The sequence below is a fragment of the Labrus bergylta genome, chromosome 2 (genome assembly GCF_963930695.1).
Source record: "Labrus bergylta chromosome 2, fLabBer1.1, whole genome shotgun sequence".
NCBI lineage: Eukaryota > Metazoa > Chordata > Actinopteri > Labriformes > Labridae > Labrus > Labrus bergylta.
In genome coordinates, this window is record NC_089196.1 from 28,291,600 (window position 1) to 28,312,658 (window position 21,059).

At 38.3% G+C, this 21,059-nt stretch overlaps 1 protein-coding gene across 1 annotated transcript; it reads right to left on the bottom strand.

The window, feature by feature from the left end:
* Positions 1 to 8,741: 8,741 nt before the first annotated feature.
* On the bottom strand, positions 8,742 to 20,594 carry LOC110004945 (uncharacterized). The gene is made up of 7 exons (XM_065950777.1): positions 20,368 to 20,594; positions 19,579 to 19,647; positions 15,403 to 15,456; positions 14,627 to 15,256; positions 14,482 to 14,529; positions 11,898 to 13,088; positions 8,742 to 11,746 (listed from the first exon to the last, which is right to left on the bottom strand). Exons 2-7 carry the CDS (start codon positions 19,631 to 19,633, stop codon positions 10,227 to 10,229), a joined length of 3,498 nt encoding a protein of 1,165 aa, XP_065806849.1. The 5' UTR covers positions 19,634 to 19,647; positions 20,368 to 20,594; the 3' UTR covers positions 8,742 to 10,226.
* Between the last annotated feature and the right edge of the window lie 465 nt (positions 20,595 to 21,059).

Below are 21,059 nucleotides of genomic sequence, written 5' to 3' on the forward strand. Positions count from 1 at the left end.
GGGCGTGGCTTTGCATGCACCTGTTATTGTTTTGGCATCTTTTTTTTCATAATTTCTCTAAATGTTTGAAACGAAAGACTTGACTTAGACTTGAGACAGATGACTTGAAATTACTTTACTTTTAGGACTTTTATTTAGCATTTTTTGGAGAAGTGAGGATTTTTTTTTTTTTGTGGGGGGTGCATGATTGGGTGATTAAGTGCAATGCGATTAAGAGGGGCGCACGCAGCAGACCAGCAGCAGAGGCCAAGCCAATGGTAACAGGCACTCAGGGCGCGATCACACTGACACGCTGTACCGTGCCTATAAGCATGCTTCACCCCTAAAGTCCATTTCGTTTGACCAGTGTGATCGCTCCACCTGGCACGCTTTGGAGAGGTGTGCTTCGGCACGGTACAGTTCATGCACAAGCATGCAGATACACAACACTGACAGCCTTCATTACGGAGAAATCCCGGAGTGTTCTGGCTGTATCTGACTAACATGATTTGGCCGCGGACACTTGGCCGCGGACCCGGCCGCACATCTCTTTCATTTATGTATGGCTGTTTCTGATTAAAGTGAATCAACATTAGCTTCAAAGTCAGTAAAGTAGCTGTCATGTTCTCTGTGTTGTTCTCCGATGTGCAGACGCAGACTCAACTGCGTGTCCCTTTTTTTATGGAGTCCGCCTATTTGTAAACTGAGCACTGTTCATAATAACATAGCATCCGATTTAAAGTCAGACAAATAATGCTACAAATGTACAAATAAACTAATACGGTACAATAGATATTCACATCATATTGAGCAACCATTTGTTCACTTTAATGCATTTTTCCTGACAACATTAGTTGAAATTACAGGAAAAATGCTAAATAAATAGTTTGTATTATTAAATTGTAGTTAAAGAAACAGAAGGGTACCAGGTGTACCACATAATTAAGCTTATATTAAGAAAAACAACATAAAGATGACCAACTTAACTGATTTAAATGTGGAAACTGGGTAATCAGAATTTTGTATGACTTGACTTGCGACTTGCTTGAGACTTGTACATGTGTGACTTACTCCCATGTCTGTTACGTTGCATACATAAGTTATTCTCTGTTTTGGATAATAAGGAATAATCACATACCGTTGTCTTCAAGAGTCTACAAGGGCCACACGAAATACGTCACTTCCAGTCCTGACAGTGGCGGCATCCCACAGGAGAAGCCCCTGACTACAGTGTGCAATTCGGGGAGGAGCTTCTGTGTTTTTTTATGTTGGCATGTGGGCGGAGTCAAACGTCTGACCCCGCCCACATGGCAACGTCTAAAAAAACATCGAAGAAGATGAAAAAAGGTGCGTCTATTATTAGAAAGAGAAGTCCAGCAGATGGCAGTAATGTAGCTTTTGTGGATTCCAGCTGCCAATAAAATCCAAAGATGATTAATAAGAAAGAGGAAATAAACATGAGTTTATGAGGTTAACACAAGTGTTGTGTATTTCTGCCTTTCACCCTTTGACTGTGTGTGTGTGTGTGTGTGTGTTCAGGTTCCACTGGTTGTCCTGAGGTTCTGACAGGCTGTGATGAATTTTGTAGCCATCATTTCACAGTTTAGTTTTTCTCCCAGCAGATTGTTGTGTTAGTCTGCTAATGCTAGCGCTGACTCTTCACTTTGCTCGTAGCCAGCTACCCCAATACTCATGACTATATTACAATTAATTCGGCACCAAAACGGCATTAAAAAACGGGAAAAAAGGCAAAAGTACAAGACCGTGTACATCATTTCGTCCGGAGTCAAGAAACTACCCATCCCACAATCCATTGCTAATGATATTGTTTCTTCTTAAAAGTATTTTTTAAATTTTTGTGGTTGTTATAGTGTTTATTTAAATGCAAGTGTTTTACTATCGTGTAGTTTGTGTTGTGGAAAATATAAACTACGTTCACAGCGGCATAACAAGGTTATTAGTACATTTTGTGTTAGCTTAACTAGCTAGCCTGTTAGCGAAACATTGTCATGTAACAGCAAGCTCAACCAATCTTGTTTTTCTTAAAGCTAGGTTGGATTGGATGGGCGGAGTCAAACGTGTATGGGAGGGCGGAGTCAAACGCCGCCCACATTGTGCTCCGCCCCGAATTGCACACTGCAGTCAGGGGGTACTCACAGTGGAGGTCTGCACAATAATCGTGGAATGGGGTAGGGTCGGATGTCCGACGCCTCTCCGTCACTGTTCTTATTGGATATCCCGGGCGGCGGACATCAGATGGGCATGGTCTGGCCTGAATGGTTGTTGTTGTGACACAAAAAACACCATCTGCTGGATGAGTGCAAGAACCACAAATATACCCTATAAATAATTATAAATAGGCTATGGGTTGTTTTTTTGCTTCATTGTTTAATTATTCTGTTCATTATCATGGAGTCATTACTGTTAATGTTGTATTCCTGTAGCCTCAGGAAACCGTATTCAATGTTCATGCTTTGTGGAAGAAATACAAATATAAACTTATAATTAAATATAAATGTGAATAACTTTTACTAGTATATTCATTTTTTAGCTTCATTGTTTAGTTTTTTAGACCATTATTATGAAATAATTATTGTTATTATCAATTTCAATTTCTAAGTTAACAATGAAGAGGTGGAGGCAACAAACTGTACGTCATTTCCTCTGACACTTTAATTCTTTTGCCTTGATAATCCTAAAATATAACACATATAGCACTGCACAGGAAACATGACACGTTTGTGCATGGTGGGGTTGTGGAGAAAGCAGAAGCTAAGAAAGAGGCCAGATATGAAATCAAGAGGGCTAAGCTCCAATATGAGAATAAGATAGAGGACAGATTTTATAGTAATGACCTAAAGGCAGTGTGGGATGGCGTGAAAACCACGACTGGCCAGGACAATAGGAAAAATGGGGGGATCAACATGGTTGTTTTTAAATCACACACAGAGCTTGCAAATGCACTGAATGATTTTTATCTACGTTTCAATGATGAATATGATTTTACAAAGTGACAGTACTGCAACCTCTCAAACTCAGTCTAACACTAGTGTAAGTGTCCATTCTGTCAGATCCATCTTTAAAAGATGTGACATTAGTAAGGGCCCCGGACCAGTATGATCACTGACAAATTTCTTAAAGTATGTGCACCACACAAACAAGACTCTCTAAAAAGGCAACAAGGATGATTCAAATGGGTCTCTCTGTGGTCTACTTCAATGGATATGAAAAGGTGACAAAATCACAAAGTAGTGGTAAAGAACGAAACATTGAACTGAACACATCTTTTGTCCTAATAACCATAATGTTTCCATTTACTGTTCATCATGGACGCCAGTGCCATTAAGGGAATCTAAACAAAGATGTATCTGTATTGTGTCTTCATTATCTGTAAAATAGATACAACAATAAACACCAGAACACACATACAAACTTTGAGCCTAAATATTTCAAACACTGATACTGATCACGTTTTGTAAAAGTGTTGAGCTATAATAACAAGTAAATACATGTCACTAACACATAACGACCACCTGGGAACCAAACAGGAACCAGAATCCAGTGGAAATCGTCTGCTTTAAAGTAAAAAACTGTGAAATTAATAGTATAAATTAAATGATGCACATTTGATAACAAAAGATATGACAATGATATCATTCTTAAGAACTGAGTAGCCTATAGTTATATGGTGTTCAGGATTTTGTGATGCAGGTGGAAACCAACTCTGAACAACATGGCTGTTTGCTGAGAAAGACAAGCTTGATCCCCTGAAAGACCATTTCAGTCCAGATGAGATTATAAACAGAAGTGGAAGAATTTTGAAAAAATGGGTACTTGGTTGGCACTTCAGGCCACATCTAACTATGTTGAACTGTGAATGAAAAAGTAAACATAAATACAATATTGAGTCAGAGAAATATCCAATTTAACATTTAACACATAATGTTTTCGTGATTAGATCTAAAGAGTTTATTTTCCATATTAAGAAAAGTAGTCTTAAAAATGTTATGGCTAATCTTTCTAACCTAACAGGAAGACATTTTTAAGAAGCAAATGAGAGGGCTATAATGACTGGGAATCATCAATTGAATGGATCGTATAACACTTCTCAAATGAAACCTAAGTCTAATGACCCTAAACAACAGCACACAAGAAAACATAATTTACCATAAATAACCTTTCTTTTTCATTTGTAGCTGTAGCCTTAAAGGCTAATTATATTTATAAACGTTACAGGCGACAAGTCTACAACGCTACGTAGCCTAGGCCTTTTTCAATTTCTGCGGGACATTATGTGCTGTTTCAGGCTATCCAATAAGAACAGTGTTGTTCCTTTTATCCGTCTCCGCCCCATTCCACGGTCTGTTGCGAGGACCCACTCTGTCTGCAGAGTCTGACAGTGGAGTGAAAGACAAAAGACACTCACAAGGGAAGTATACGTGACTATAGCCCAAGGTCAAAATCGGTTATGAGGACACCTCGGTCTTGGTTTTTAAAAACAAAGACAGAAAATGGCTTTTACCTTGAAAATACTTATACAAAAACGCTACAAAGTCACAGACAGCCCTACACTTCCTGTGTTTCTAGCTGCGTTCAACACGCACACTCAGACTATATGGAATCATAATTGTGCAAAAAAAAAATCAAACAAAACTTCTAAAATTGCAAACAACAATACGATTTTGAGAGATGTAATCTCACTGAAGTAAAAAAAATTACTTGCAATGAAAATCGTAATCGAGTAAATAATGAGCCTTTAAATGTGTCATATTATGCCCTTTTATGGGTTCATATATTTAATCTATGTGCCTACTAAATACATTCACAATCACTAATTGTTACGCCGCTACACAACCCCCCCCCCCCATGCTATCCTTGCGCCTAACATTGCCTAACGCTAAGGCCAGTGAGTCTGTAACTTAATGCCTCTCCTTACGTGTTGCGTAAACATGAAGGTGTATCCTGCCTCACCTGAATGTGTGTGCAACTGTCCTGTCTGTTTGAGGGGTGCATGTAGGTGACTCACCCCAAAGATCCTCATACGTACCGCGACCAGAATACTATAACCGGGATATAGCAACGTATGTTACGTTTGTATCAAGGAAAAATACTATCTGTCTGTTGCCTTCGTTTGACCTTAAAAGATTAGGATGATCGTGCGTCATTTAGCAATTAGAAACTGTTTCTCTGTATGGCCTTGGTCTGTATCTCCAACAGGAACACTCCTCAGGATCTGGGTACAGCATGACCCTAAATCAGTGCCCTCCGGACACAAGAGTTTCTGTTGGTGTTCCTCCATACCAGGTACCTTATAGAAAGAAGCTTGCATAGATAAATCACCAGGCAAACTAGCAGAAGGCGTAGTCACTAGGGCAAGCTGAAACCAATGACGATGTATCACTCATGTATATGTAACATACCTACACCCTGTGAAAGTATAAATATGCTCTGCAACCTGGACTGCCCCGGGAATCTTTGATGCACTTGTGACTGATGTTACTTTTGTAGCTGATTACCCCTTTTGCAAAATAACTTTTTATTATATGCAATAAAATACACAAAGACAAAAGACTTTGACTTGAGAGCTTTCATTACCAACAGAAAAATCCACAACACTACCAACCAAGTTAACAAGATGAATGAATTTCATGAAAATTCCTGGGTCCTGAAACACCTTCTCCAACACCAGTGCCATCAAGTCCCCGACATATTCTGAAAAAAGTAATTCAAGCACAAAAATCTATTTCATGATGTTTGGTTATTGCTCATTTTTCACACTTTTAGGAAACGTTTACAAAGACTTTGAAGGTACATTTAAATAGGTATTTATCACTTTAAATATCACTGTAAAGGTTTAAAAATTGTTGGTGCTTTTGGGTTTGAAAAATAAAATAATTTGTAACTCACTGTATGTTGTTTCTGGCTTTTTTTGGATTCGAGGAATGCCACCTTATAGACCAGCTGTCCTGTAGAGGTTTCTGCTTCATCACGTTCAGCATGTTCTTTGTTATGCATCACAGACAGAATCAAGCTACAATACAAAAAGCTAAAATCAGCAATTATGTAATGAAATCAGTTTTCTGATATTCTTGGTCAGATTTCAGCAGTTGGACATTTTTTTAGGTGTGTGTGCGTACCTTTGCTTGTCCCTTAGTGTACCCCAGGCCAACTGTGTGTGGACTGACGACCCCTTCGGAGGTAGGTATGTCTGTGTGGCCTCTGAGACTTGTGGGGAGTCTGTCTGCCACCCAACCTCATCATGGAACCTTGGTGCACTCGTTAGGATACTGGAGGTTGTGTTCTGTGTAATCTGCTGTGATCATGTACTGAGAAAAAAGAGACAGAAAAATAGCAAATTTAGCATGGCAATCTAACATGAATCAGAAATGCACTGTCTTCTTGTTCATAGCTAAATAAGCAGACCACTCATAATTTTCAAAACAAAGTGCCTGCTGCACATGTATCTTTTACATTTCTCGTGTTATTGAATTTATAAATATATTATCTTTGGGTTAACACGTTCATTTCAGTCAGTGCTATGATTAGACAACACCACCTGAGCACTGTCCGAGATGTTTAGATCAATTATCAATACTTTAGCAATGGTCCGGCTTACTACATCGATTAAAAAATCATCACGTAACAAAGCAGTTTTACGCAGAGGTAGATTAGAGAGTAGAAAGAGGACAATAGTCCAATAATGCTCTGAGTCCGTAAAAAGCGGATTTGGACCCTCAAAACACTACTTGCATGTCTGAGGGTGGTTAACAATGCTATACCTGTTACCAAAACAAAAGCAATTCTACTGCTTCTGCACCCCACATCAGATCAGGTCATCCCCCATAACCAGCATCACCTTTTTTGGCCAAGACATCCCCCTCTCTCCAACCGTCACAAATCTCGGCATCAAAATGGACCCTCACCTGAACTTTGAAGGCCACATTAAACATCTGTGAAAAAACTCATTCTACCACCACAAACCTATTGCCAAACTCCGGTTAAGGCTCAGTTGGTAGAGTTTTCGCCTCTGAACCGGAAGGTTGTGGGTTCGATACCCAGCTGAGCAAGACACTTAAACCCGAATTGCTCCCCCTGCTTCGGTGGCGGTGTATGAATGGGATTAGTTACTTCTGATGGATGATACTACATAGCGATCACTACCATTAGTGTGAGAATGTGTAGGTGTGGCATGCGGTAAAAGCACTTTGAGTAGTCTGAAGACTAGAAAAGCGCTATATAAGCTCAAGTCCATTTACCTTTTTAAATTAATATAAGAGGTAGGTCGATCACTCCCGACTTTATATTTAATTTGTTTTTTGATTCACCATCAAACCAAAAGTCTGTTAATATGAAATGTTCAAATCAAAAGATCATTAACGATTCCTTCATAATTATAACAGGTAGGCCTATATTTATTTTCATGATCAGTCTGACTGTTTGCCCGTTTTAATCTATTATTAAGAATGAAAGGCTGACAGCGTGGGAGTCGTCTGTCAGAAACACGTTACATTCATAGTTACTTAGGCCTACTTTAATAAAGTTTCATATAAGATTGATCATTAATGATCTTCATGTTTGGAAAATGTCACGTTTTTTTTTACAAATACAAATAAATAAACAATTCAGTATTCAATATTTTTGCCAGTAGAAATTGTCCTCTTGGTTTTAAGTAGACAGCAGGTTGTTCTTCATGTGTTTGTTATCAAATAAAGTACACAGACTAAACACTGTTACTGTGTGTATTTTATTACAAATAACACAGTGCGTATTTGTGCGGACATAAACAGCTGTTAAACTGACAGCTGAACGTGATCAGCTGATGTCATCATCACAAACAGGCGTCGCTTCACGTGATGCTGTAGAGGAAAGGACGTCTCATGTCTCTTAAACACATCTCATTTCCTCTCTCCTCTGCTTTGTTTCCTTGCATCTCTCCATGCATCTCTGGTGGGAGGGACTAAGACGCAAGTGGAGGAGGCAAGTGGAGGACACTTGGATGCAATTAAGGGAACTGGGATGTACCCCCTGTGTATCTACTCGCTCGAGGAAGGTGTCCCTAGAGACTTACCGTAGCTGCCGTAAAGCAGTGGTTGTTGTTGATATCTGACTCGATGTGCACGTGGGTCTGGATTTGGAATTAAGTTGAAGCCGTGGCAGAAGAAACTCCCCATCTATGTGCCGTTTATTGTTTTATGATCAAGTGTATCAAGTCTGACAAACCCAGAAAGCTTGGTTACAATAGCAAGGAGAGTTTCCCCGATTACTAAGAGCTGCAGAATTATCCTGTCCACAATAAACTGTTCAGTCTGAATTTGCAAACTGTTATATATTTGGGGATTTCTATTACATATATACAAAACTATAAATATTTGTGTGAATCATTTGTGAATCTTTTTTTTTATTTCTGGATTTGTTTTACATTTATATAGAATGAAATATATCTGTGTGTGCATTGAAATACACTTGTGAATCCTTCTGTGTGCATTTGTTAATACTGCGACTGATCTAACTCCATAGATCACTTCCAGGTGTATTTCAGGATGATAGAAGTCAAGTTTGACAGATTGCTGCCTTCTACTGTAACCACACATCAAAATGCAATTGATCCTGAACACTGAGACAAAAATAGATGGAGGCAGAAACACACAGAAACTCTAACCTGTTCTGAAAAAAATAATAATGATGGAAAAGTTTCTGGGTCAGTGTGCAAACATGATTTACACAACATGAGATCCTTTTTTTGGACGGAAAAGAAAACAGACTTTGTTTGCAAAATGCCTTTACTCAGAAATTAAAAACATGTTTGTAAAACTCGTGTCACTAAAGCTACAGCTTTAGGTTTCTTAGAGCCTTGTTTACAACGTGGCTACTATTGACTGATTTATTCTTATTCTAACCAGACATAAAAAGTACAATTTAAAAGTCAACTTTAAAAACTAAATCATGAAAGGTAGCATCTGATCTGCTGGATTATCACTCTGTAGATTAGATAATACTCATATAGCTTCAGGTCTATTAAATGTAAGTGTATTATTTCCTAAAGGTGACGTTTGAAAAGGTGTTATTTTGTTCAGATTATTTTTATTATCACAGACATAGAATAAAGAAAAACAACTTTTACCTCAGGGAATTAGACATTTGTGAGTATAAAATTATGTAATCTTGAAAAAAATACCAAAATATTTCTTAAAATCCTTTATCTACATTTTTTGAATAAATGACATAACTTGTATGAGTATTTATAACCAACTATAGGAAGCAAAAAAACATATTTTACAATAACATAAAAACAATTGAAAATACAGAGATCATAAGCCCTGAAATAATCAAAACCCTAAAATTATACAAACAATATTTGGAACAATGGCGACCTTGTGTTTGATTTACATCTAAACTGAATTGAGAAGTCAAACAGGAATCACTTCTTAGCAGGAACAGGCCTGTTTTACTGTATACACGGGGCGCCCTCTTGTGGCAGCATCTCTCTTACAACTTTCTACAGTATATAAAACAGCAAAAATGACACCATATCAGTTATGTTAGATGGAGTCACCGACTGAGTCTGATCAGTTTGGGTGGCTGATGACTCGTGGTCAGAACACAGCGTCAGCAGCGTCTGCTCTCCAACATTTTTCTCCGTGTAAGGACGCCATGGTCCCGTTGTTTGGTTTAACGAGTGACCCTTAACTGTTGACTTTCAACTGAATGTGTCCATGAATGCCAGTGATAGTTTTTCATTGTCATGTCAAAATATACTCATTAGATGTGTATTTATTGTATTTAATGAAAAATGAAATAAAGACAATTGCAGCCACCGTGTTTTCGGCTGAAAGTCACCAGTTTACAGGGTCACTCGATGAACTGAAACACCCCACATGTTCCATTTAGTTTGAAAGGTTTCCATGTCAACGTTGAAAGTAAAATGTACCTGTCAGAATGCTTTTTGTGACAGGCATGTTTCTCAACGAGGACTCATCCTGTTTATTATCTTGTGTTTACTTTAAATTATGTCCTAGAATGTTTGTAGAAAACATTATTAGCGAGAACTTAGAACATTTATTTTATCGAAAGTCTCTTGATGTTCTTCTTGGACACCGTTGAGCATGTTCCAGGGGGATTTTTTGTTTATCAATAAGTCATTTAGAAGAAAATTACAGTCTACTGGCTGCATACCGTGTGGTCCAGCAGAAACACCAAACAGACGGTGTTCAATCAGCAAATGACATAATCAAGAGTTGATGGAACAATCAGCAGATGGTACATTTGCTTTCATGTTTTTGTTTCATTTCATTTATTTCCTGTTCGTGCTGTTCCTTTAATTCCTTTAATTCCTCAATTTCTTCTTTTAGATTTCTTTCTTTGGTTTTCGAGAGGTTTTGTAAAAGATTGTACTCTTTGTCACTTTGTCTTTGCTTCAACTCACATATTTGCTCCATGTGTTTCTCTACCAGTGATCTGAATTCCTTCATGTATTTCTGTCTGAAATCATTGAGTTCTTCAGCTTGTTTTCTGGCCTCCACTTCATACTTATTCTTCATTTCCTCCATGTGTTTCTCATACTTTTCTTCCAATTCTCTTCTCTCCTTCTCCTCCTGTTCTCTTCTGTATTTGTCCTCTTCCTCTCTTTTCTTTTTATTACTCTCTCTTTCTTTTTCATATTCATCTTGGAGCTCTTTAAGTTTTGTTTGTTCCTCCTGTTGTCTCTGCTCATCTTCTTGTTTTCTTTCTCTTCTTTCTTTCTCCCAAGTCTCTTGTTGCTTTCTCATCTCTTCCTTGTACTCCTCCTGCTTTTTCTCAATTGTTTCCTTTGATTCTGATTCTTTCTGTTTCTCCAAAGCTGAGAGTTTCTGTTCCCATTCCTGTTTCTTAATTTCTTCCTGTTTGTCTCTTTTCCTGTTTTCTTCTTCTCTCTTTTGCTGTTCTTTCTTTCTCTCCTCACACTCCTTGTTGATCAGCTCCTGCTTTTCTTGGAGTTGTTTTTTTCTCAGTTGTCGCTCCTTTTCAATTTCTATCCTCTGTTCTTCCATTCTTTGTTTCATTTCTTCCTCGTGTTTCTTTTGAAGCTCATCCATCTCTCTCTTCATCTCTTCTTCCTTCTCCTTCAAGAATCTCTCCATTTCTTTCTTTATAGCGGCTTCAGCTTCTTGCAGCATCTCATTGGTGTAGCAGCTGCCTCCATTAGTTCTCACCATTTCTTCAATCTTGGTTATCAGCTCACTGATTTGTGTTCTTTTTTGTTCCTCATAGTTATCAAACACATGGTATCTTCCTCCACAGTCAGCAATCAGTTTCTTAAAGGAATCATCACATTCCTCTTCAATGTATTCTTCAATGGACATGTTATCATGCTTTAATGAATCTCCTCCAGTTAAAAGAACGATGGTGAACTTGTCAGCATTCATCCCAAAGTCTTTCTTGATGAGTTGTAATGTCTCCTTCTCCTCTGGTGTAAATCTGCCGATGCGTAACACCAACAGGAAGACATGTGGTCCTGGAGCCAGGAGACTGATGCATTTAATCAGCTCTTCATAAACCTCTTCATGGGACAAGCTATTGTCAAACAGACCAGGAGTGTCGACCACAGTGACCGGACGACCGTTCACATCACTTTGTGCTTTCTGACAACGTTTTGTGATTGATGTTTGGGATGATTTGGCTTCAAATGTCTTCCCTCCTAGAATGGTGTTTCCTGAAGAACTCTTCCCAGTGCCAGTCTTCCCTATCAGCACAATCCTGAGACTCTCTTGACTCAGCTTATCATCATCACCTGTGAAAAAAAGAGGGCCTAGAATTACCTTCAATGCTGACAATTGCACAGTATAGATACAGACTTTAAAGTATGATTAACAATAGGTTGTTTATTTTAAAAAGTGATTTAGTATAATTTATATTTATAAAATAAAATAAATAATACTTACAGATGACTGGGTCTTTTGTTTTCAGGTTCTTCAGCTCAGCCTGTAGAGTTGTGATCTTTTCTATTTGGGCATGTGCAAATGTTTGTGTTGTGAAGATGGATGATTTGGATTTATCTTTGTGCATCTTTTCCACCATGTACAGCAGCTCTGGGATCTGCTGCTTGTCCTTGATGTTTAGAACCAAAGATCTTCCTCCACAGCTCCGAAGAAGCTCCTGGATGGACTTGGTTTCTTTTAGAAAGTTAACAACAGCTGGATCTGAGGGATCTGACTCAACAGTGAACAGCAACACAGTGATGTCATTGAATCGACTCCCAAATGTGTTCTTCATGGTCTCCAACTCTCCTTTGTCTTCATCAGTGAGTGGACCCACAGGTAGAACCAGGATGAAGGCATGGACGCCCTCAGGATCACAGAGAGAGATACACCTGAATGATTCCTTCATCACCTCCTCCTGAGGTTTTCCATACAGGGCAGGAAGCTCCACCAGGGAAACCCAATGTCCACACACCTCTCCCTGATGTTTAACACACTCTGATGAGCTGGAGACTGAATGAAGATCTGTCTGACCTAAAATGGCCTCAGCTGCTGAAGTCTTCCCTGCTCCTCTCCTTCCACACAGAACCAGGCTCAAAGCTGTTTTCATAAGACCAGACTTTGGGGCGACTGAATCCTCAATGACAGTGAGAAAGGTTCCTTTGTTTTCATGAACAGTTTTCTCAATCTTTTGCATTAATACATCACGGTTGTTGTCAGCCATACTGCAGAGTCGTTCTCCACAGTCTTTAATGAGTCTTCTAAAAGAGACACCTGTTTTATCCTCCTTATGTGTGTTGATGACCACTGAGTGTTTAAAAGCATCTTGACTGAAGAAACTCAGGATGAACTTCAGTGTTTGTCTGTTCTCTTCAGTGAAATCAGAAGGTTTCACTAACAGCAGCACAACATTTGGTCCAGGAGGACAGAGACTCACAGCCTTCTTCATCTCTTCTCTCCACTTCTCCAAAGAAACACTGAAAACCTCTGGAGTTTTCACAACTGTTAGAGGCTTTCCTCTCCATTCTCCACTCTGCACCACTTGTTTGCCTGTAAAAGTATTTTTTAAGACACTTGAGATGTGGTGTTCTTTTCCGGTGATAAAGTCTCCAAGTTTTGTTGTTTTGTCGTCTGTCCCCAGCAGCAGAATTCTGACTGTAATAGAAAAATAAAATGTAACGTGTAGAGAGACATTAAGTCATGCCACATGGTTAAACTAAAGCTTACATTCTGTTTTCCATATTTAGCTTTCAATGGTTTAATGAAAGAAAAACTCATAATCTTCATGTTAGCTTCTAATTAGCTTAATCCAGACAGTAGCAGGAAAAAAAACTATGAACCATTAAATCAATATCTGTCTGTGTGTGTCTGTTCATACCTACATAATCATTATATATATTTATATTCCTCAACCTGTTTACAAACTGTTAAACCGTCACATTAAAACAGGAAGTATACAGTAATTTACATGTATGCTTCCTGATTTAATGTGTCCATAACTTTTACTTTATTACAGCATAACTTTTGCGAAGCAGTTTACACACATACATACAAATACACTTTATTACTTATTTAACTTCTGCGCTTTACAGTGCTGGACCTTGCATATATAAACCTATAGTGATTTTCTGTAATTTTACATACATTTTAACCCCCCAGCCATGGCCACGCCCTTTAACAAAACTTAAGCTTTTAATACATTTTATTCTCCAAGGTATCTACGGTACAAAGACCAAATTGGGCTGGATCGGATAAAGCCTTCGAGAGGACTGATTTTGAATATGCACCCTGAAACTCATTTGTTCCTGCTGCCATCACCTTTTTAAACCACTAACTGTGTTGCCTCTGTTTCTTATCTATTATTTACTGTCCTTTCTATGTTGTTTGCTCATTTCGGGCTGTATGTATGTGTGTGTTTTACTGCTGACTGCAAAACAAATTGCCCTCTAGCAGGGATAATAAAGACAACCTTGAACCTTGAACCTTGTTCATGGCTTAAATAGGCATTATTTTAATTATACAACTCACTCTTTTGGTGAGTCTGGTGATGCTCCAGATTCCTTCCTGTTAAAAGGCAGTTTTTCCCTGCCACTGTAACTTTACTGTGCTCATGGTAGATTAATGTTGGGTCTTTGTAAATAATATAAAAGAGTATGGTCTAGATCTACTATCTACTATTTTTGTGTCTAAAGACAGCATTTGTTATGAATTGGCACTATACAAATAAAGATTGATTGATTGTAAATCAGTACAAAATGGCTCACCACCTTTTGTATTATGGGCATGGGCCCAAGTTGTTTTTTAGTGCGGGAGATGAACTTTGTACTGCTCTCAGATAATATAGTCAAGTCTCTATTGGATTCCGGTTTCACATTTTTGGATACAATATATTTATAATAATAATAACAAAAAAAAAAAAGTGATTATAATTTCCCAAGTTTTCTCTAAAGGGAGATGAGTTTTTTGGGGATAAGGGTCAACCACAGTGGCGCCAATATTGTACTGGTCAGTAATAATAAAATGTGTTTATTTATGAAAGTTTACTTACGTTCCCCTGAGGGAGGGGGTGTCACCATGTTATCCCTGGTAAAAAGACCTGTTAAAAGATGACATCATTGACTATCAGCTTCATATTCTCATGAGATCAGTAATGATTTTGAGTTTAAACATTTTGATTAGAACAGATCTCTTACCAGCAGATCTAACAGCATCCACGATTCCGGGCCTTTCCTTTTGTTGTATTCTTTGTGTATCAGTAAGGGCATCCATGAACACTTCACAGCTGACATGCTCTCCATTGTGTTCCTTCACGATTTGACCCAAACGGGTCAACAGCTCTGGAAGTTCAAGGTTTGCCAGCTCCAAATATCTGTATCTGCATTCTCTGATCATCTCTTTTAAGGGTTGATTTTGTAAATATATCTTAACACCACTTGAGCCCTGCTCTCTGGGTGTTGATATCAGTAACAGTGAATTTTCAAATGACTGATCACTGAAGCGTTTAAGAACTCTACAGAATCTCTGTTTATATTCCTCTGTGAAGTCATCAGGCTGGAGAACCAACAGGAACACATGAGGTCCAGGATCAGAGAGTCTCACACAGTCTGTCAGATGTTCTGTCAGTTTGTCTTCAGAGATGGTGGGATGCAGCAGATCTGGAGTGTTGATAAGAACTATGTCTTTCTCCTTTATATGTCCTCTGACTTGCTCACATTGGTTTGCTTCTTTTCCAGTGTTGAACACAGTCTCTCTCATTATGACGTTCCCCACTGAACTCCTCTCAGACCATGAGTTCCCCAGCAGAACAACCCTCAACTCAGACACTGTGAAAAGAAAAATTTTAACAGACTAACTGGCTATTTTTTTAAATCCAGTTTTCTTTCTTTATTTTGGGATTTGATTACCTACTGTTTTTACAGATGTGACCAAAACAGATATTCTTATACAAATGGATAGAAGTTTTACTCACTGTCAGGTGGCAACCATTCCATACTGTTACAGCGCCTCAGGGGATGCAGATCATCTATGATTGAAACAAGTACATTTTGTCATAGGTGTGCACAGTCTTTCATGACATTTTACACATAAATAAAGTAGAAGTCTACGGAGCCTGGGAGGTGACATGAACTAACACATTTTATAAAGCGTGCAAGTTATAACATTAATAGCAGTAATTAAACAAACTAACTGGCGACACTGTGAGATAATATGATGTATGTGGTATAAAACTCTATATAAACCTTATAAACACGTAAAAAAACGGAGACGGACCGGACACGCATCTGGTGGAAGTTGGCCGTGAGTCATCTCCACTGTCAGGACCGGACATGATGTAGGCCTAGTTTGTTGTAGAAACGCTTGGAGACAACGGTAGATGACTATCTTTATCATCCAAAACAGCGGTAATAAGATTTAAGATTTACTTTTATTGATTCCCGCAAGGGGAAATTTCAGTTTTTACACTCTGTAGTTCATGCAACACACAAACAGGCTGAAATATACACACACATGCACAAACAGGATCCTATGGACATGCACTAATGGAGAGATGTCAGAGTGACGGAGCTGCCCACAGCAGGCGCTCCTGAGCTGGTGGTGGGGAGGGGGTTTGGTGCCTTGCTCAAGGGCACCTCGGCAGTGCTCAGGAAGTGATCTGGCACCTCTCCAGCTACCAGACCAACTTCCATATTTGGTCCACAACGGGACCGGAGGGTCCCACAACGGGACCCTCCGGTTCCCAACCCAAGTCCCTACAGACTGAGCGCTAAGCGTCTGCTAAGTGAATTGTAACATTGTAAATAAACCCACACAACTATCAAACATTCACATTCAGCTAAAGTCCACAGCTAAAATGTCTTTCTATTTAAAGGTAAGTCTGTGTGTGTGTGCCTACATGTGTGTGTATTATTTATTGTTAGTCACTGCCTTTTTTTGCTTGATTTGTTTACCTCCGTGCTCTGAGCTTATGATGGTGAAATGTTCCTGTTTAATTATAATTCTTTATGTTCTGACAATAAAGAATAATTAAACCATAATTAACTATCTGGTTTCTTCATCTTTCACTCAGGAACAAAAATCAGCTTTTAAATGTATTATTATTTATATATCGACTGATATGAAATTGTTCATCTACCTGCCACCTTGGCCGGTGAGTCAAAAAGTTAATTTCGGACCCTGCCTGCACACCCTCTTGGTCCCCCCGTTCTGCCTCCTCCATGCTCCTCACCACACCTCCTTTCCGCCTATCATCAATGGGATCTCGAGCATTTAGCCGTACGGCCCCCCGTCTCTGGAACTCTCTCTCTCACAAACCATCCATGACATTAACTATCTCCCCACCTTCAGATCACAGCTCACAGCTGCTGTTTTTGTGTTTTTGTTTTTAAGTAGTTGATAGTGTTCGTGTTTTTTACTCTACTGCTGTGTCTGTAAGGTGACCTTGAGTGACATGAAAGGCACCCTTAAATAAAATGCAATATTATTATTATTATTATTATTATTATTATTATTATTATTATAGGTAAAAAAGTTTTGAACATGTTTTTAGATTTCTTTGTTTAAGGTCAAGATTTGGCCTGAAGTGATAATCGCTTGTTTTTATTATTAAAGCTAAAAATGCCTCCCTTTTTTAAGGCAGAGCCTCTGTAGGGTGACAGTTGGCTTTAAAAAGAAGTGGAGACGAGAAGTGGGAGGATTTTATACTTTTACAGGGTTTGTCCTGGCTCAGTATTACCTTATTTGACAGAAATCTGTGCATTTCCTGTTATTTCTGACCATTTTATAAATAATATTATCATTATGCTTAAGTTACTGAAACCCCAATTCAATCTGGTAAAGAATTTTTTTTAATTGCAACAATGAAACATGGGAGGAGAGGGATTTTGAGGGAGAGGGGTGTAATGAGATTGGGAGAGGCGAGGTCACATCCTGCCAAAAGTACATTTATTTGAATTACTAAGGTATTATGTCAAATAATCACAGATTTAAGTCACAGATAATTTGGATAATTTGATCAGATCAGGAAATTGAGAAATAATAAAAATATATTTGCTGGCTCTAACGCAGCGCTGGTTGACAGTCTGTGTGGAGAAGTTCACAGACTACAGCTGGCTGACGTTACAGTCGTTAAGATATTGATTGTTGATAAAAGCAGACACGTTGGAATTGAACAGAGAAAAGTTGAACGTGCGTTCCCGACTCGGTCCATACGGATAGCGGATCAACCGGGTTCCGTTTCACGACAAGTCAACAGGTGTGTGCGGTGGTTGGTGTTCCGGTGTGTGTGTGCGCGTTTGCAGCCATGTATGTTGGTGTGTGTCGTCTCGGCGTGCCCCCCCCCGATGACCCGTCTGCAGACAGCAGAGGAGCAGGGACAAGTAGCCGCAGCTATACGTCATACGCGGTTTAGTATAGTTTTAACATGACTGTTGGGATAAATATTTACCGCCATGAAGAGCATTGCTCTTTGAAATTAACTCCAAATGGAAAATCAACCTGAATTTAGCGCTTGTGGGTGTCAGCGGAGCGGACGGAACCAATCAAAAGAAACGAACAGTCAATCAGCTGGCTATCCAGCGCGAGCCACATGCGTAAACGGATGAGAGGGGAGATGACTGCTAGAAGTCAGAGACGTCGTATTTAAGTTTATGTTCTGCTTGTTCAACAGTCGTTTGATGTATTGATACTTTTAACATTCAGGGAGGATTTGATTTGCAATTTTCATCGTCTTTTTTTTCTTTTGGCGCTCTGGATTTTCCTTTGGCGCTGGGTAAAACCTCTTTGGGGGGCGCCAAAGAATTGTTTATGCAGGAAAAACCCTGTTTTATGCTTCTTACCCAAAATAACTTTGTATCAGTTTTTCTGTTTGTGTGTTTTCCCTCTTTAATAATTCACTTTGAGAACACACAGAGATGAGTTTGAACACATACTGGAGTTCATGTATTTTGAACACAGTTAGGTGGTCCAACGGCACAAGGTAAGAAAATAGCCCAATAACAGAAATAGAGCAAAATATTGAATGATGGAGGATTAAAAATATCAAATTAAAATGCACAAGGTAAGCTAAAACTATGATGACAAATAAAAGTTCAACTTTATTCAGAGATTTCAGACAATAGTGCCGTACAGTCTGAGAGTGAAATGATCACTTTATGAAGGAGTGCAGGAAAACTTCCTGTTGTGAAATATGTCAACAGAATGAAACATGAAAAATAGGCCTATTATATATATTAGGATGTCAAACCATCATGAAGAGAGTTACTTAAGAGAAAGTAACACATATATGCAAACATTGCTTTCATTATTTATTGACATTAATCTCTTTTAGTTTTGGAATGCAGGTAGACATAGAAACTTATTTTGTCCTAAAATATGAAAGAAGGCTAATTGCACTTATATGCTGCACTGTGATATTTTAAGAGGGAATTTTGAATGTGATACGTTTTTCTAAGAAGAAAGCCTTTACTACAGACTCAATCACCATTATATTTCTCTGCATTTAATTCACTATAGGGCTGCACGATATATTGTTACAGCATCGTCATCGCGATGTGAAGAAAAAAATACATATCCATCTGGAGCCGAAAAATATATTTGAGCCTTTCAATTAAGTTTATGTAGCCTGTCTAAGCCCAGTCACATTACTATTATATCTAAATGAGCATACATTTCTATATTTTACCACATTACATGCAATACCTCGCATAGTTAGAGCACCTTGCTCTGTCATCTAACCTGCTCAGGGTCGGGCAGAGTGAGAGGGAGCGGTGATGTGAGCGGAGAGGAGCAGGGACTTTGACAATCTGACAGTTTGATAACTATGTGCTAACGCAAGGGGAGAGTGGTTGGCCAAACATTAGTTGATTTTGGTTTCATGCTGGTGCTCAAGGACGACATCTACTGGATCAAAAAAGGTGCACATTCATCCTTTATAAAGTTAAGGACATACACCAGACCCCTCTGTGTTTAGAATGATATATTGTATGTAGTGATGCATAAAATATATCTGCTCAAGAAAATAAAAAGTGTTAAGGCTGTTACTATTTCTTAAATCCAAGACTCACTGACCTGCTTAAATGTCTCAGTATCTCTTTTGGAGTCTTTAAACATGTAGACAGAGGATAAAACAGAGTCTGACTGGACTCACCTGCTGCTGCAGTCGCCATGATGTCATCAGAGACTAATTCCAATGGAAAGAACATCTCTGTTTGAGAACCTAGAGAAAGGATTTAAAATATTTAAAAGGGTAACATGTACAGTAGCACATTACTCATTAGTAAATAAATCAATGAGTGCAGACATCATTCATAGCAATTCCTGTAATATCACTGAATTCATATACTTGTAAAGTAGTTTAGCTCAAGTGATTAGGAAGGTGGTAGGAAGGCATTTCAGCAGACTTCATTTAAGTTAATAAAAACAAAAGTTCAAAGGAAATAAGGTAAATTACCTCAAAACTAAATCAAACTAAGGCATAGGGCTGGACGATATGGACCAAAACTCATATCTTGATATTGTTTAGCTGAATGGCGATACTCGATATATATCAATATGTATTTTATTAACAATGAAAACACATGAAAAATAAACTATCTGTTTGTGAATTAAAAAATTAATATTATAAAATAAAAATGTTCCTTTTCAAACTTTTCCTGGCTTTATAGACTGCCACAATAACAAATTAGCTGCAGCTTGGTGTAACATAACTCAAAGGGTGGGTGTACACTTTTCTCTGAAACCAAAGAAATCAACATGAACCCTAAAATGAACCTTAGCTCATTAACCCAACCCAATTAACTTTAAACATTAAATTATATTCTACTAATAACTCAAATAGGCAAGAAATAAAAAGACAAAGACAACATAACTCAAGATAAACCCTACAGTCGATTTGCCCCAATGATGTCAGTGATAACATCATCAATCTTATAAATACCCAGGAAGTGCTGAACCAGCCCCTTTAGCTGCAGGACCACATGGGGAACTGAACAAAAGAATAAATAAAGGTAAGTATCCGATAAAGAGAACAACAATTATATTGTGCAAATCCTGAAACTAAATAAAAATTGACTGAACTAAATCAAAGCTGTGTGTTTGCTTTTACTTACTTTGTACTTTGGTATGAACTGTAACATAATGCTTACACAAACCCAGGACAGTAAGTGCTGCAATGTTACACAAGCAAAGGTCAATTATTGCAAAATGAACAACTTTAAAGAATTATGTGATTTGATATGAATGAAGATTTGAGTGACAAGTGGGAAAAAGTGAAGAGTCTCACAGCCTCTGCTTAGTTGAATTACATTAAGCTTATAGAAATAGCTGAATATTCACGCTGATTGTTATGAAGATTGCATATCCTTTCATGCATTTCTACTTGTTCTTTTATATTACTCTTATATGCCTTAGTCTATCTGTCGCGCCTACTGTGCATTGCTGTTGGCCAGTCAGCTGTCCCTTAGTTCTGTAAAAGATTCAAGTTATTTAGCTCTCCATCGTTTGGACAGTTAGAACATGTCTGTGTTCATAGAGTTTGTAGGTTTTCTTTTCATTTCATATAGGAGTGGACATTTGAAATGAAAGCTTATACTCATTAGCCAGGATAGTTCCGATTGTATGAGCAAATGC